The 15,715-nt window shown below is 42.9% G+C and overlaps 1 protein-coding gene across 1 annotated transcript in view; it reads left to right on the plus strand.

The window, feature by feature from the left end:
* The window catches only part of AKAP14 (A-kinase anchoring protein 14), a 50,637-nt gene that overhangs the window by 1,616 nt on the left and 33,306 nt on the right, over positions 1 to 15,715 (plus strand). Inside the window, exons 2-4 of the mRNA XM_023506917.2 lie at positions 6,585 to 6,746; positions 10,781 to 10,881; positions 11,005 to 11,096. Of these exons, the coding sequence (XP_023362685.1) occupies positions 10,791 to 10,881; positions 11,005 to 11,096 (183 nt within the window). The 5' untranslated portion in view covers positions 6,585 to 6,746; positions 10,781 to 10,790. The remainder of the gene's footprint in view (positions 1 to 6,584; positions 6,747 to 10,780; positions 10,882 to 11,004; positions 11,097 to 15,715) is intronic.

A 15,715-nucleotide genomic window follows, 5' to 3' on the forward strand; every position in this document is an offset into this window, starting at 1 on the left:
TCAATCTTTTGAACTTATCTGACTTAGCTAGGCAGACATATTGGTTTTTTTTTTTTTTAATGCAATTCTCCTCTTTTCCCCCAAAGAACCACAAAATTTTATGGGACTCTAAGGGTCATCTAATGACTCCATTTTACACATGAGGAAACTGAGGCCCCAGGTGGCCAAATGACATGCTCTGGGTCACATGGGTGGTCTCAGATGGAGCTGGGATTTAAACCCCGATTCTTTGACTCCAAAAATTAGTTCTCTTGCCCTTACAGCTTGCTGTGTCCCTTATTTGCAATGATATTGTCAGAATTTCAACTTTTTTGGAGCCAATTTCCCTTTTTGAGACTCAGGACAAAGGATTGGGCCCTTTTCTGGCAGACCAATGGATGTCCATTAGTCTTACAGTTAGGATTCATGTGCAACTGGGCCCGACATTTGCTGCCACGATTCCCCCCAGCTCCAAGGTGACGGTAATTCTCCCAAGGTTCCTGGCACTCTTGCTAACCACCCAGCTCCTCTTCATTGGTCAGCATTAGGTGCAGAGCAGGATTTAGAATCTGGAGGGTCTCCAAGAGCATCTGGTCCAACTTCCCTCGTTTTGCAGAAGAAATAGGCCCAGGGAGAGGAAGGACTTGATCAAGGTCACACCTAGGACCCTAAATCTAGAATTGGGAAGGACGATGGAAACCAGACAGTCGGACTTTGTTCACTTTACAGATGAGGAAACTGAGGCTCAGAGAAGGAAAGGGACTTGATCAAGGTCCCTAGATCTAGAACTGGAAGGGACCTCAGAGGCCACTTAGTCCAACCCCTTCATTTTATAAATGGGGAAACTGAGGTATGGGAAAGAGAAGGGATTTTTCAGCAAGATAGTAACCAGAGGAGCTGGGATTTTTACTCGAGTTCTGGGACTCCTGGGTCAGAATTCTTTCATTCCTTCCACCTTTTGAAAAATGAAGTTGTTGGCACTTCTCCAGTTGGTTCAGTTGTTCTTCATGGAACAGACGGGGAGCTCTCCAGCTTATTTCTGCGCCAGTTTGTGATCTGTGCCGTCCATTTCATTGTTCAACAAATCACCCATTGGATAAGCAGTTAAATGTCTACTATGTGCTCAGCACTAACCGCCCCTGTGCCTTGGGAGTGTACACGACACAAATGTGCACAGATATGGGGAGAGGGATGGGGAAACATTTCCTTGTAGAGGAAACATCAGGCAAGGAAAACCCTTGGACCAACGTAGGGGGGTTCCTTCTCTGTTTCAGTCTGCGACATCTGCTTACGGCCAAAAGGTTAAGTGACTTACCTAAGATCTCACAGCCAGTAGATATCAGAGACAGGACTTGAACTCAGGGGATTCCCAGCAGAAAGGGGGTGTTAGGGCAGTGACAGAGGGGGGCAGTAGAGAGCTCACTGGACTTGGGGACAGGAAGACTTTAGTCAAAATCCAGCTTTAGCTATTTCCTAGCTGCACGAGCGTGGGCAAGTCATTTAACCTCTGTTTGCCTTAATCCGCCGGAAAAGGAAATGGCAATCCACTCTATTATCTTGGCCCAAAAAACCTCATGGACAGTATGGTTCCCGGGAATCACAATACTGAACAATCCTTCTTATCTCCCAGGATTATTAAATGATCGAATTAGATAATATTTGTAAAATGCTTTGTAAACCTGAAAACACTCTATTGATCCGAGTTGTTAGTCCTAGTTTAGAGCCACCCATTGTACCACACAGCCTTAAAAGGTTAGACATGGTAGGGATGGTCCTGAAAGTGTACTTTAAAGGACGGAGGTCAGGAAATCAGGCATCTATCACCCTACGTGTGCCTCCCTTCTCAACTTTTGGGATTGTTTCGCTCCCTCTCCCAGAGACAGAATTCTTGTAGTTGGGACAAATTCCCAGAGGGAGGATGGTCGCGTCACAGCCTGGGGAAGCAGCTTGCCACTTGCCTCATGGTTTCCTGGGAGCTAAACTCCTCCCCTCCCTATATTTGAACAGGAGGAGAAACAGGTCCCTCCATCCCTGTGTCTTTTCTGTCTGGCCATACCATAACAAGAGGCCCCCAAAGGGTTCTCCAAGGTGAAAAGTAGTCTGAGGGGGGTGGCATCCCCTTCCAATCCCCATCCCTTAGATGCCGGGGCATGCTGGGAGCTATCCTTGCTCTCCAAGCGTTCTATGTCTCTAGCTGTTCCCATCCTTCCTTGCTCCCTTTTCTGGCACTGATCCATCAATAGCATCAAGTCACCCTTCCCCATTTTGTGAAGAGGAAGTGGCCCCTCCTACCTCAGTACCCCAGAATAAAAACTCTTCCGTATCAGCCCAGTTCCAACTCAGGCTCTCTCTAGCAGCTATGCTTCTTTTGGACCACTGTTCACTTTCCAGTCATGCAAGTCCATCCCACCGAGGGATACTCTTGTTCAAAATCTTTCTTACTTTATTCATTTTATTTATTTTTTTAACTTTATTAATATACATTTTTGTGCATTGATACAAAGACAGCTTGAGGCGTCTGGATAGTGTATCCAACTATTTTTCCATTACTCATATACTCATCTGAGTAATATATATATATATTAATATCTATTAATTATTATATTATAATTATATATTATAATATATTATAAATATTAATTATAATACATTCATTTATTACATATCATATTAATTTATTCATATTTATTATATTATTTATTTATATATTATATTGACTTAATGAACATAGAATAATAGAATAATTAATTATATATTATATAATATCTAAAATATATTATATATACTCATCTATTACTTATATTGCAAGCTTTCTTCCTTGTTCCTCTTGTTTCTGGGTCTCTCCTCCAGGGTAAAAGGGCTTACTATGAGCCTCCCGGTGGGTCAAGTTGAACTTTATTTTTAATTGTACCTGAGAGGGATACAGAAAAGTGTCCCTCCCGGATATTTTTACCCAGTATGGCTCCAGCATGGCCCGAGCAGGCCACAGTGTAGGAAATTGCCCAGAGTGCTTGGCCCTTGGCTCCCTCTGTACTCTGCACACAAGTGGGCACTTATGGATCAGAAAACATAATCGGCATTGTGAGGGCAGCCAGTTGGCTCAATAGAGTGCCAGGCCCAGAGTCAGGAGGATCTGAGTTACAATCCAGCCTCAGACACTCATGAGCTGTGTGACCCTGGCAAGTCATTTCACTCTGCCTCAGTTTCCTCCTCTGTAAAATGAGCGGAGAAGGAAATGGCAAACCACTCCAGAATCTCTGCCAAGAAAACCCCGAATGGGATTATGAAGAGTCCCACACAACTGACCACCAACGGATTTCTATTGAATTCTCATTTATTTGTTTTTCATGATAATTTTGTAATTTTTTTTAATCTGTGTATATGTGTCTGAAAAAATGTTTTCTTTCCTCATTTTGTCACCATCTTCGTCCCTGAATGTGAGAGGCAGTGTGGTATAGTGGTATAGCCTAGAAGTCAGGAAGTCCTGGGTTCGAGTTCCAACTCACCTCTCCTGGCTCTATGACTCTGGTTGAGTCACCTTATCTCTCAATATTCTAAGCAGCTAGAACAGGAAGTTGCAGAGAAGGTGCCTACCTGCATTGATAGAAGGAGTTTCCTCACCTAGGAGTCCCCTATAATCATGAAATCTCAGGTCCACTCCCTAGCCTTATAATTTTTGAGCGTGTCCCTTTTTCTATCCCTCCCCTAGAGAGCATCCCATGCGACAACGAATGAAAAAAGAAAGAGAAAAATAAAACGGTTCCACACAACTCATCTATGACCAGCTATGTGTGATGGTGTATGCGCCATTCCACACCAGTAGACCCCACCCCCACCTTCCTATCCATACAACATCTCTTCAAAGAAGGGAAGGAGGTGCATTTTCTTGTCCCTTCTTCAGAAGGGTTGGCATGCCTGAGTTTTTGGTGTTTGACAGTGACCACTTACGGTAAAAAATCTCCAGGGCTCGTAAGCTCAGGGACTACTCACCTTTTCTTTGTGATCCAGGGAGAAATTTCCTAAGTACATGATAAAAAATCAGCAAGAATCCTGCTGTCAAAGAGCTGAAGTCAGTTTTGAAGGGACTGAAAGATGCCGTTGGCCCATCACTCTCTAGTGCACTCAGAGAGGTCTTGGACTTGATTGTAAGTTTTTTTTTTGTTTTTTTTGTTTTTTTTTTGGAAGCAAACTTTTTCATTTTTCTTTTTTTTTCTGATTTTTTAAAAATATATTTTAAAATATTTTTTATTTATTTTTTTAATTTTGAAAAAAATTTCTTTACAACATTATCCCTTGCAATTGTAAATTTTTCAAAAGCATCCCTCCCGGATTCCCTCCAGCAGGGCCAGAGCTGGCCAGAGTGCAGCAAAGAGTCCGGAGTGTACTTGGCACTCGGGCCCCTCAGCGCTCTACACACAAGCCGGCCCTTTGCTTTTGATTACCTCTCAACGGCTCTTTCCAAGACTCAGGCTAGCAGGGCCTGAAGGAACCGAGACATTTTCTCGTCTGCGGGTTCTGAAACTAGGGAGCAGGAACAACTTTTTTAATTTAATTTTTTCTTTTCTTTTTTTTTTTTTTGTAGCTTTTTATTTACAAGATATATGCATGGGTAATTTTTCAGCATTGACAATTGCAAAACCTTCTGTTCCAACTTTCCCCTCCTTCCCCCACCGCCTCCCCGAGATGGCAGGTGGAGCAATACATGTTAAATATGTTAAAGTATATGTTAAATGTAATATATGTGTACATGTCCATACAGGAACTGCTTCTTAAAATGTTTTTGCTGGCTAGATTTCAGGCTTAATTGGCTTTTTTTGTTCTACATATTTTATCAAAAACATAGTTATAAGAAGGGCTCTGTTGCTCATCCAGAACACAAAAATGTTAAGAACCTGTCGTCAAATCCCCTTATTTTACAGAGAGGGAAACTGAGGCCCACGGTGAGGAAAGGATGTGCTCACAAGGTCACACAGCTAGGAAGTAGTAAAGTCAAGATTCAAACTCAGGTCTTTTGCCTCTTAAGTGCTTATTCCGTGATACCACGCTGCCTCTGCACTTCCTAGGAAGTAGCTCCATTGGGTCCCAGCGATGAAAGGGGACTTGTCTGAGGTCATATAGGGAGGGATAGCACTGAGTTCTCTCCGTCCCAAGTTCCTTGCCCTTTTCATGACATGTTTTCATGTTCAATTTTCTCTTGTTTCCCAAAATTTAATATCGATATAGCGTGATAAACCTACGACAAGATCTCTGGGCTTTCTGTAGGATTTGTTATTTGAGAGAGCTACTCAATATGGCCGATGGGTACGGAGATTCCCTGTTGCCCCCATTCAATGTACAGGCAAAGCGAGGCAACAGAAAGGGGTTTCTGGGTAGTCCAGTTGCAGACCCAAATTTGGAACTTGAAATTACCAACTTGCAGGCCTGTGCTTTTACCATTAGACCAAGTTATTTCCAGCCATGATGGGAGAAATGGGAATTTTGAAACCAGATGGAAAATCAAGGGAGCTGCCCCCCACCCTTCCTGTCTCCAATTTCGGTTCGCAGCAGAACCCGCTGACATTTGCTTTCACTCATGCTTCCAAACAACGTAAAGAAGGCCCCCTCGTGCCACAGGCCAGGGCCCATAATTTCTTCTGACACTCTGGCAGTAGGCAAGTCAACTAGCCTTCCAGAGCCTGAGGTAGCTTTTAGAACCGTTGCTTACAGAAAAGCTGCCTACTAGCATTTGTGAAGGGAATTTCCACACTGGAAATTGTTCCTTCCATCAGTGAAATCTCAGATCTGGTCCCTCCTCCAGTCCAAAAAATGATACAAGTCATCTCTGTGAAACTGAAAGAAATTGGTGGCCCACTAAACTTTTCTTTCTTTTCTTTTTTGCTGAGGTGATTGGGGTTCAGTGGCTTGCCCAGAGTCACACAGCTGGGATGTGTTAGGTGTCTGAGCACATATTTGAACTCAGGTCAATTTATTAGTAAAGTATCAACTTACCAATAAAGGATCTCAGCAAAACTAAGACCCCAAATGAGGGGGGGGGCAGCTCCCTTTTATAGTTTTGGAGACTGATTAACGGGAGAACTGGATCTCTGAACTTACCTCATGACAGTCCAGCTGAGTTTTGTACTAAGTTCAGAGACAAAGAGCCAGACTTAGGCCCGTGATAGGACAAAAATCAATTGGAAACAGGGTCAATTCGAAAAGGCGCAGAATCGACTTCACCATTTCATCTTGCCTTGATCTAAGGAATACAGTTATCCCTTCCACAAGGTGGGAGGTGGGGAGGAGGGCAAGGGCGACGCTGGTCAGAGGGATGCCGCCTCCATCTGGAAAATTTGCCCCAAATGTTTTGGCCCTCCCTTTGTACCAGAGAAGAAATTGGAATTTTTCTTTTGCTTTACAGGCTGTTTGTGGTGTCTTGTGGTAAAATCTGGGTTAAGTATTTGGACATAAGGCTCTATGTCGTCTGCTGGCCTTGGATGGTCTGACACTTCCGGAAAACTCCCCCCAAGCTCCCCTTTAATTTCTTATGCTGATCCATATTGTGCTGTATCGAAACCACGATGGGGAGAGGCAGAAGGGATGACTGGACTTTCTGCTTTCTTCCCAAGGGGTGGAGCCCTGGCAGACCATCACCGAGGCCCTCGATCTTCTAGACTACTGGACTCCAGCAACTCTTTGTAGAACTCAATGCTAAAGACGTGTTAATAATCACCACAAGTTCCATTTACCAAAGGACTTTCTTCCTCATCAACCTCCCCCTCCCCTTCCAGGTAGGTGGCTCGGATTATTATTCTCCTTCTAGAGAGAAGTAAACCAAGGTTCAGAGAGCCGTAGTCACCTGCTCGATTTCAATCCGGGTCTTGTGAGGTCAAATGTAGCATCCTTTTCATCCATCTCAATGATCTGGCTCCACAAAGGTAGAGAAAGGGAGATTGCCCTCCTGACAATTAGCTTCCTCAGGGGGATGGATGGATGTCCAGGAGAAGGCAGAGACGGTGGGATAACTCGACACTCCTTCTTTCAGTTTTGGGGTTCTTCCCATAGTTAAACAAATGGACTCATTGAATCCCCAAGCATTTGTTAGAGACATTATAATATATTAATATAAAATATGGTAACTTAGTAACATAATTGATATCTTACTATGTTGCATATGTGGGTTGAAGAATACGGGCCCCTTGGTTTAGAGCTAGAAGGGACTTTAGAGGCCATCTAATCCGACCCCTTTATTTGACAGAAGGGAAAACTGAGGCCCAGCTTAAGGTCACATATAGGATCTTAGAATTAGAAGGATGTCGGAGGCCAGCTCCTCTAACCCCCTTATTTGACAGAGGGGGAAACTGAGGCCCAGAAAAAGGAGGTGGTTTCCCTAAGGTTACATACAGTATCCTAGAATTAGAAGGACGTCAGAGGCCAGCTATCCTAACCCCCTGATTTGACAGAGGGGAAAACTGAGGCCCAGAAAAAGGAGGTGGTTTCCCTAAGGTCATATACAGTATCCTAGAATTAGAAGGATGTCAGAGGCCAGCTACTATTTGACATAGTGGGGAACTGAGGCTCAGCCTGAAGTAATTTTGCTCTAGATCAGACAACTATATGACCGGGCAGGACTTGAGCCCATGTCTCTCTGATTCCGAATGTAATCCTCTCTGCATCATACCATATCCCTTCAAAAGCAGAGATACAGTGTGAGAAAGGGCTCTGCTTTTGAGTCCTAGGATTTGAATCCGGCCTCTATCTTTTCTTAGCTGTTTGACTTTGGAGGAAGGATTTACCCTATGTGAACCTCAGTTTCCTCCTTTCACTCCTCACCAATGTGGATAGGTCAGTTGTTCTTAGATGAGCATCAGGGACTCAAAATGGATGAGAAACAGTCTTTTGAACAAGTTACTTTGAGAAAGTAATTTCTCTTCTGTTCATTCAACAATAATTTATAAATTCTAGAGCACCGGCCCTGAAGTCAGGAGGACCCAAGTTCAAATCTGGCCTCAGACACTTCACACTTCCTGACTGTGTGACCCCGGGCAAGTCACTTAACCCCAATTGCCTCAGCAAAAAAACCTTACAAAACAGTTTATTAAGTCAGTCAGTCAGCAGACATTAATGAGGAACCTGCTGTGTTCCAAGACACTAGGGATACAAAGAAAGGCAAAAACAGTTGCTTTCTAGAAGCTTTTAGTCCAGTAGAGGAGATGACATGAAAATAACCAGGCAAAGACAAGATACATATAGAGTAGATGTTAGGGAATCACAGAGGGGAGCCTCAGGAGGCCAGGGAAAACTCTGGATCTGGAAGGAAGTTATGGAAATAAAGAGGATGAGAGGGAAATAGTAGGCCAGACAATGCAAAGGCATGAAGGTGAGAGACGGAGTGTTTAGCTCAGAAACCACCCACTGGTTGGTGTAGCTAAACTGTCCAGTGGTCAAAGGGGAGTAATATGGTAGAAGCTTAAAGAAGTAGGATGGGGTCAAGTGGGGAAGGGCTTCACCTGGTGCTTGCCATTTGGTCCTGGGTGGGGGTAATAGGGAGCCACTGACACTTTAGGAAAATGACTGGCGGCTGAAGGAAGTTGGCTCAAAGTCAGACAAAACTGGAGGCAGGAAAACACAATCAGAGGCCTATTGCACAGGTCCAGGGGAGAGGCAATGAGGGAATGACCTGGGGTGGTAGATGTAGAACCGAAGAGAAGGAGACGTACATGAGAGTTGTGGAAAGGGAGAACAACAGACTTGACAACAAACTGAACGTATGGGATGAGTGTGAGAAAGGGGCCGAGGATGACGACAAGTTTGAGAAACACGGAGATCTGGCTAGTAAGAGAAAACTTGGCAGGGAAGAGGAGTTTGACACCCATTAAGACAGGGAATTCTGTTTTGGGCATGTTATACTTGAGGGGCTTCCACTTTTTTTGGTCTTCTTGAGGCAACTGGGGTTAATTGACTTGCCCAAAGTCACACAGCTAGGAAGTGTTAAGCGTTGCAGGCTGGATTTGAATTCAGGGCCAGTGCTCTATCCACTGGGCCACCTAGCTGCCCCAGGGATTTTACTTTAAGACATCTGAGAGGCATTGGATGATGGGACACTAACTCAAGAGAGAAGCTGGTACTAGCTGAGTAGCTCTGGGAATCATCTTAGAAATGACAATTAAATCCAAGGAAGTCGATGAAATCAACAAGGGATTCTGCCTTGGGGAGGGGGAAGGAAAGGGAGGAAGGGAGAAAAATCCACAACCCAAAATCTTACAAAAATAAATGTTGAACACTTAACTTTGTGTATTTGGAAAAATAAAATTGCATTGAGGAACAAAGAAATATTTCAAGCGAAAATATGAAAGATTCTGCTGTCTTGTAATTAATCTGCTTATTGATGGCATAAATTAATTCATTTTTCAAAAGAACTCAACAAGTGAGATACTGAAAAAAAGACAGAAGAGGATCTAGAACAGAGTTTGGGGGGATTCCCATGATTAGTGGGCATGACTATGCCCTATCAAAAGATACTGTGAGAAGGAGTAATAGCAATCAATGAATAAAAATACTATAAAGTGTGATGACCGTGATAGCACCCAAGATGCCTTAGAATCAGCCAGAGTCAGGATAAGCAAAAGTCCTTAGTCTTTATTCTTGGTCTTTAGAGGCAGGATTGAATTGGATGGAAGTAGAATCTGCATGACCTCCTTCTTCCACATCTACCGCCAAAGTGACTCTGGCTCGTCTTACTCCACCCCCTAGTCCCTCCTACAATCCTCTGTACACACCAATCATCGAGCCAGCACAGGATAGTGGGAAGGCCCATTTTCTAAACATATGCCCTTAGAGTATTGTCCAATCAGTAATTAGCCCTAAGTGCTCGAACCAACTTCAGTGCATCGACTCAAGAGTTTCAGGCCTCTACAATAAAGCATGTACTATGTGCCCAGCGGGAGAGAACAGCAGCACAAAAACCTAGAGGGAAGTCTCTCTTGGGAGAAAGAGAGGGTTTCCATAATGGCAAGGCTTCAGAGATGTCAAGAATAATGAGGATTGAGAAAAGGCCATTCAATCTGTAAATCAAGAGGGCACTGGTAACTTGGAGAGGGAAGTTGCTTATTTTGTGCCTGGCAAGGGAAACAGAAAGAGCAAAAATAATACAGATTTTCTCCTAATTCATAATTATTTAAATTATAAAAGTTATACATATAAATTATATATAAAATTTAATAAATAAATAAATAAGGAGTTTATGTTTTCACTTTCTCTAGCTATCAAATGGGACAATTCCTAGGCCTCTCTGTTTCTGAAGAAGTGAGCTGGTGGATGGGAACTATCCTGTATCCTCTGTATTTTTCCCCTCAATAGTATTTTATTTTTCCAAATATATACATAATGATAGTTTTCAACATTTTTTTTTTTTTTTTTTTTTTTTTTTTTTGCTGAGGCAATTCAGGTTAAGTGACTTGCCCAGAGTCACACAGGTAGGAAATTCAACGTTCATTTTTGCAAGATTTCATGTCCAGATTTTTCTATTTTAATCTTGGGTCTTAATGCCCTTGATGTCACCCTTAGGAGTCTTTAGTTATTTCAAGGGAAACTGCAAGATTTTCAAACCCAGACAGATTTGAATTCACGCCATAGGACACTTGGAAGGGTGGTGTGTGTTGAGAGTTACAGGGGGTCAGGATGCCCCTAAGTTTTAGAACCATGGCATGGTACAACCTTCCTCACTGATGGAAGTCAACGTGTCCACATCCGTCTTTGGTTCTCAGCAAATGTGAACGATGAGGGTAAGTAAGAGGCAAAAGGCAACTTCTTAAATTTCTTTCAGGTTAAAGATAATGGAAAAAGGCTCCTTTTCCTCAAATACAGTGGAAAAATCTATCCAGATAACAGAAGATGCCATTTATGCTGCAGTTAAGACACTGGAAGGTAGTGAACCTGGAGGGTCAGGCTATGCAATAAATATTTATTGAGTGGGTAAAATGGCAAGGGAGGGACCTCTCACCTACCCCCTTATTTGGCTGCAACATACTAATTAGCTAATAATTTCAGATTTAGAAAATCCAGTGAAAAACATACAATGGACAACATGTAAGGATTTCACAGTGGACCTGGGCCGACAGCAGATCGAAGAATACATCTCGGTAAGTTCTGTCAGTTAGTCAATCAGTTAGGATTTTTGTGTGCCTACTGTGTGCCTGGCACTGTGCTACAGACAGAAAGAACAGCAAAAACATGGACCCTGCCCTCAAGGAGCTCTCAAGTCAATGTGCATCAAGGAATGTTTAGAATGAAGGGAAAAGTAATCTCCAAGAGAAGGCATTAGCGATGCAGGGATGGAGGGAAAAGGGAAATTAGGAGCTCTTGCAAAAGCTGAGATGCAAAGGGGGCCAGGGAAGACAGGAGCCTGTCCAGGTGAAAGGAACAGCATGAAGTTCTAAGGTCGTCACTTATGGCTAGTCATTAGAAGAAGGCAGCTAGGGAAATGATCCTGATCCCCCAGCTAAGAAAGTTGACCTCTGAAAGGTGAGATAGGAAGCTCAGCTACAAATTACCTCTCCCCTTGGTGTCTTTAGAGCAAACTCCAGAGTTTTCAAAAGGGAAGGAACCTTAGAGGTTATGAGTTTCAGATGAGAGATTTCTAGATTACAAAGGAGAAAATTAAGGCATGGAGAAGGTTGTCAGGGAGGTGCAGAGCCCAAACCAGAATCCAGGTCTACTGCTCCCTGATCTCTGCTCATTCGGTTATTCTTCAGGCTGGCAACTCAACTGACCAACTGATACAGAAAATGCAAAGTGGGCCTGTGAAAACTGTAAAGTGGGGATAGAGAAACGCTAAAGTAGGGATAGAGAAAATGTAAAGAGGGATAGAGAAACTGTAAAGTGGGGATAGAGAAACTGTAAAGTGGGGATAGAGAAACTGTAAAGTGAGGGTAGAGAAACTGTAAAGTAGGGATAGAGAAAATGTAAAGAGGGGGTAGAGAAACTGTGAAGTGGGGGTAGAGAAACTGCAAAGTGGGGATAGAGAAACTATAAAGTGGGGATAGAGAAACTGTAAAGTGGGGGTACAGAAACTGTAAAGTGGGGGTACAGAAAATGTAAAGTGGGGATAGAGAAACTAAAGTGGGGATACAGAAACTGTAAAGTGGGGATAGAGAAAATGTAAAGTGGGGGTACAGAAACTGTAAAGTAGGGATAGAGAAACTGTAAAGAGGGATAGAGAAACTAAAGTGGGGATAGAGAAACTGTAAAGTGGGGGTACAGAAACTGTAAAGTAGGGGTAAAGAAACTAAAGTGGGGATAGAGAAAATGTAAAGTGGGGGTACAGAAACTGTAAAGTGGGGAGAGAGAAACTGTAAAGTGGGGGTAGAGAAACTGTAAAGTAGGGATAGAGAAAATGTAAAGAGGGATAGAGAAACTAAAGTGGGGATAGAGAAACTGTAAAGTGGGGATACAAAAACTGTAAAGTAGATGTACAGAAACTGTAAAGTGGAGGTACAGAAACTGTAAAGTATGGGTAAAGCAACTAAAGTGGGGAAAGAAAAACTGTAAAGTGGGGATAGAGAAAATGTAAAGTGGGGGTACAGAAACTATAAAGTGGGGATAGAGAAACTGTAAAGTGGGGATAGAAAAACTGTAAAGTAGAGGTACAGAAACTGTAAAGTGGGGGTACAGAAACTGTAAAGTAGGGATAGAGAAACTAAAGTGGGGATAGAGAAACTGTAAAGTGGGGATAGAGAAACTGTAAAGTGGGGAGAGAGAAACTGTAAAGTGGGGGTAGAGAAACTGTAAAGGGGTGTAGAGAACTGGGTTCAGGCCTCTGAAGTCAGTGTGCTGACTCACTAGTGCTCCTCGGCTCACATTCCTGGATAAGTGTTTCCTGTTTCCGTGAAGTTGGTTTCCTGGGTTCAGAATCAGTCAGTGTGCTGACTCCGCTGGTGTCTGGTGTTGTTGGATGCATCATATGATATCAGTGTGATTAGGCGATTACTGACAGTGATCTGGGCATTGTTCACGGACTGTGCTTCCCTGTTTCCATGGTGTTTCCTGAGTTCAAATGCCTCTGCTCAGTGTCCCTGGCTTTCCACTCAATGCTCTCAGCTCTTATTACTGAAGATAATGCTTCCTATTTCCATGGTGTTTCCCTGATTCCATATAATCAATGTGCTAACTTTCCACTAATTAACTCTGGGTATTGTTGTTGGATGTAATCTGTAATTATGAAGTCTGATTGAGCATGGGTCCTGACAGTCTGGGCGTTGGTCACTGGATAGTGGCACCTGTTTTCCGTGGTGTTTTCCTGGGTTCAGTGCCTCCTGCTCAGTGGCCTGTTTCCGCCTGTGCTCCTCAGCTGTGTTCTGGATAATGCTTCCTGTTTCCATGGTTGGTTTCCTGGGTTCAGGGCCCTCCTGGTCAGTGTGCTGAGCGCTGGTGTCACGGTGTTGGGATGCTGTCTGCTTGTAGTATGAAGTCCTGATTAAAACATGGTCTGACAGTCTGGAGGCGTTGTTCCTGAGATAATGCTTCCTGTTTCCATGGTGTTTCAGTTTCAGTGCTTGCTCTACTCAGTGTCCTGGCTTTCACTTCTAATGCTCCTCAGCTCTTGTTCTGAATAATGTTTCCCTATTTCATGGGTTTCCTGATTCCAAAACCACTAGTCAGTGTGCTAACTTTCCACTGATGCTCTGAGGTGTTGGATGCTGTCTAATATGGTAGTCTGATTAGGCATGGTCTGACAGTCTGGGTTCCTGGATAATTGCTTACTGTTTTCCATGGTTCTCCTGGATTCAATTGCCTCTATCAGTGTCCTGTTTCCCACTCAGTGCTCTCAGCTCTTGTTCCTGGATAGTGTGTTCCACGCTGGTTTCCAGTTCAGTGTCTCTGATGGATGTTGGGTTGGCACTCCTAAAAGGTCTGGTGGTGTTCTGAGCATGTCTATGTTATATGATCTAAGTAGGAAGCAAGATATGACAATATGAGTGTTGTTCACGGATAATTTCCTATTTCCATGGTGTTTCCTGATTCCAAAGTCTCTAATCAATGGACCAAGTTGCCTCTAATAATCTGAAGTATTATTCCTAACATATCTATGTCATATAATCTAATTAAGCAAAGTATAATAATCTGCAGTATTATTCCTGAACAATAGTTCCTATTTCCATGGGGTTTCCTGATTCCAAAGCCTCTATTCAGTATACTAATTTGCCTCAAATAATCTGAAGTATTATTCCTTCATATATCTATGTCATGCTAATATAAACAAAATCTAATAATGAATCATTTTTCCTGAATAATAGTTCCTATTTCCATGGGGTTTCCTGATTCGAAAACCTCTAAACAATGTACTATGTTGCCTCCAATAATCTGAAGTAGTATTCCTGACATATCTATGCCATATAATCTAATTAAACAAAGGATCATAATCTGAAGTATTATTCCTAAATTATATTTATATAATACAATCTAATTAAACACAATCTAATAATCTGAAGTATTATTCCCAGGTATCAGTTTATTTTTATGGTGTTCACACAGTTTGAAACTATCTACTCAGCGTCCTGACTAGTGCTCTCCTGACATTCCACAGATAGTGTTTCCTGTTTTCCGTGGTTGTTTCCTGGGTTCCAGAGCCTCTGATCCAGTGTGCCTGGCTTTTCACTGGTGGCTCCTGGGTGTGTTTGTTTGGATGCGCTGTCTATGTAAGTTTAGTCCTGATTGAGCATGGTCTAACAGTCTGAGCATTTCACAGGATAATAGCTTCCCTGTTTCCATGGTGTTTCCTGAGTTCCAGGAGTCCTCTAAATCAGGCGGACCCAGGGTTGCCTCTAATAGTCACGAGGTAGTATTCCTGGCTATCCCTGTCTACCAATAGCTATAATCTAATTAAACAGAAGGGTATAATCTGCAGTGTGTTCACAGACAATGGGTTCCCTATTTCCATGGGGTTCCTGATTCCAAAGCCTCTATTCAGTATACTAATTTGCCCAAATGATGCAAATTGTTGTTCTGACTTGTATCTGTCATGTATTATAAGAAATCTAATCTGGATCATTTTTTTCCTGGATAATGGTTCCTGACACAGGGGTTTCGAGTTAGGAGCCCTCTAGACAATGTGCTAATATTTGCCTCCAATGATCTGAGTGGTGATTGCAGGCATGTCTGTGCCATATGGGTCTGATTAAAACAGGGATCAGCAGAAGTCTGGTGTTGTTCAGAGATTATGTTTCTATGTCTGGAGTCTAGTTTCAGGCACAGAAGTCTAATGATCACAGGTGTTGTTCCTGGAGTAGTAAGCACCTGTTTCCATCAGTGTTTGGGTTCCCAGTGCCTCTACTCAATGTCCTAACTTTCCACTAATACTCTCAACTCTTTATTCCTGAATAATACTTCCTATTTCCATGGTGTTTTCCTCGTTCCAAGCCTCATCAGTGTACTTTCCACTAATTATCTGGTATTGTTGAGATCTTTATCTGTAGGCCATGAAGTGTGGAATTCGGTCCAACAGTCTGGGCGTTGGATGATGGCTACTGTTTCCGTGTTTCCTGGGGTTCAGTGCCTCTGCTCAGTCTCCTGACCGCTGGTGCTCAGTCTTGTTCATAGGATAATTGCTTCACTGTTTCATGGGTTTCCTGGGTTCAAGGCCTCCTGATCAGTCTGTGCTGACTCACTAGTGTCACAGGGTGTTGGATGCTTTGTCTGTATGGTATGATCTGATTCAGGCAGCCCAGATCCTAGAAACGGTCTGGCGTTGTTCTGGATAATT

Source organism: Sarcophilus harrisii, chromosome X, assembly GCF_902635505.1.
Source record: "Sarcophilus harrisii chromosome X, mSarHar1.11, whole genome shotgun sequence".
Lineage (NCBI taxonomy): Eukaryota > Metazoa > Chordata > Mammalia > Dasyuromorphia > Dasyuridae > Sarcophilus > Sarcophilus harrisii.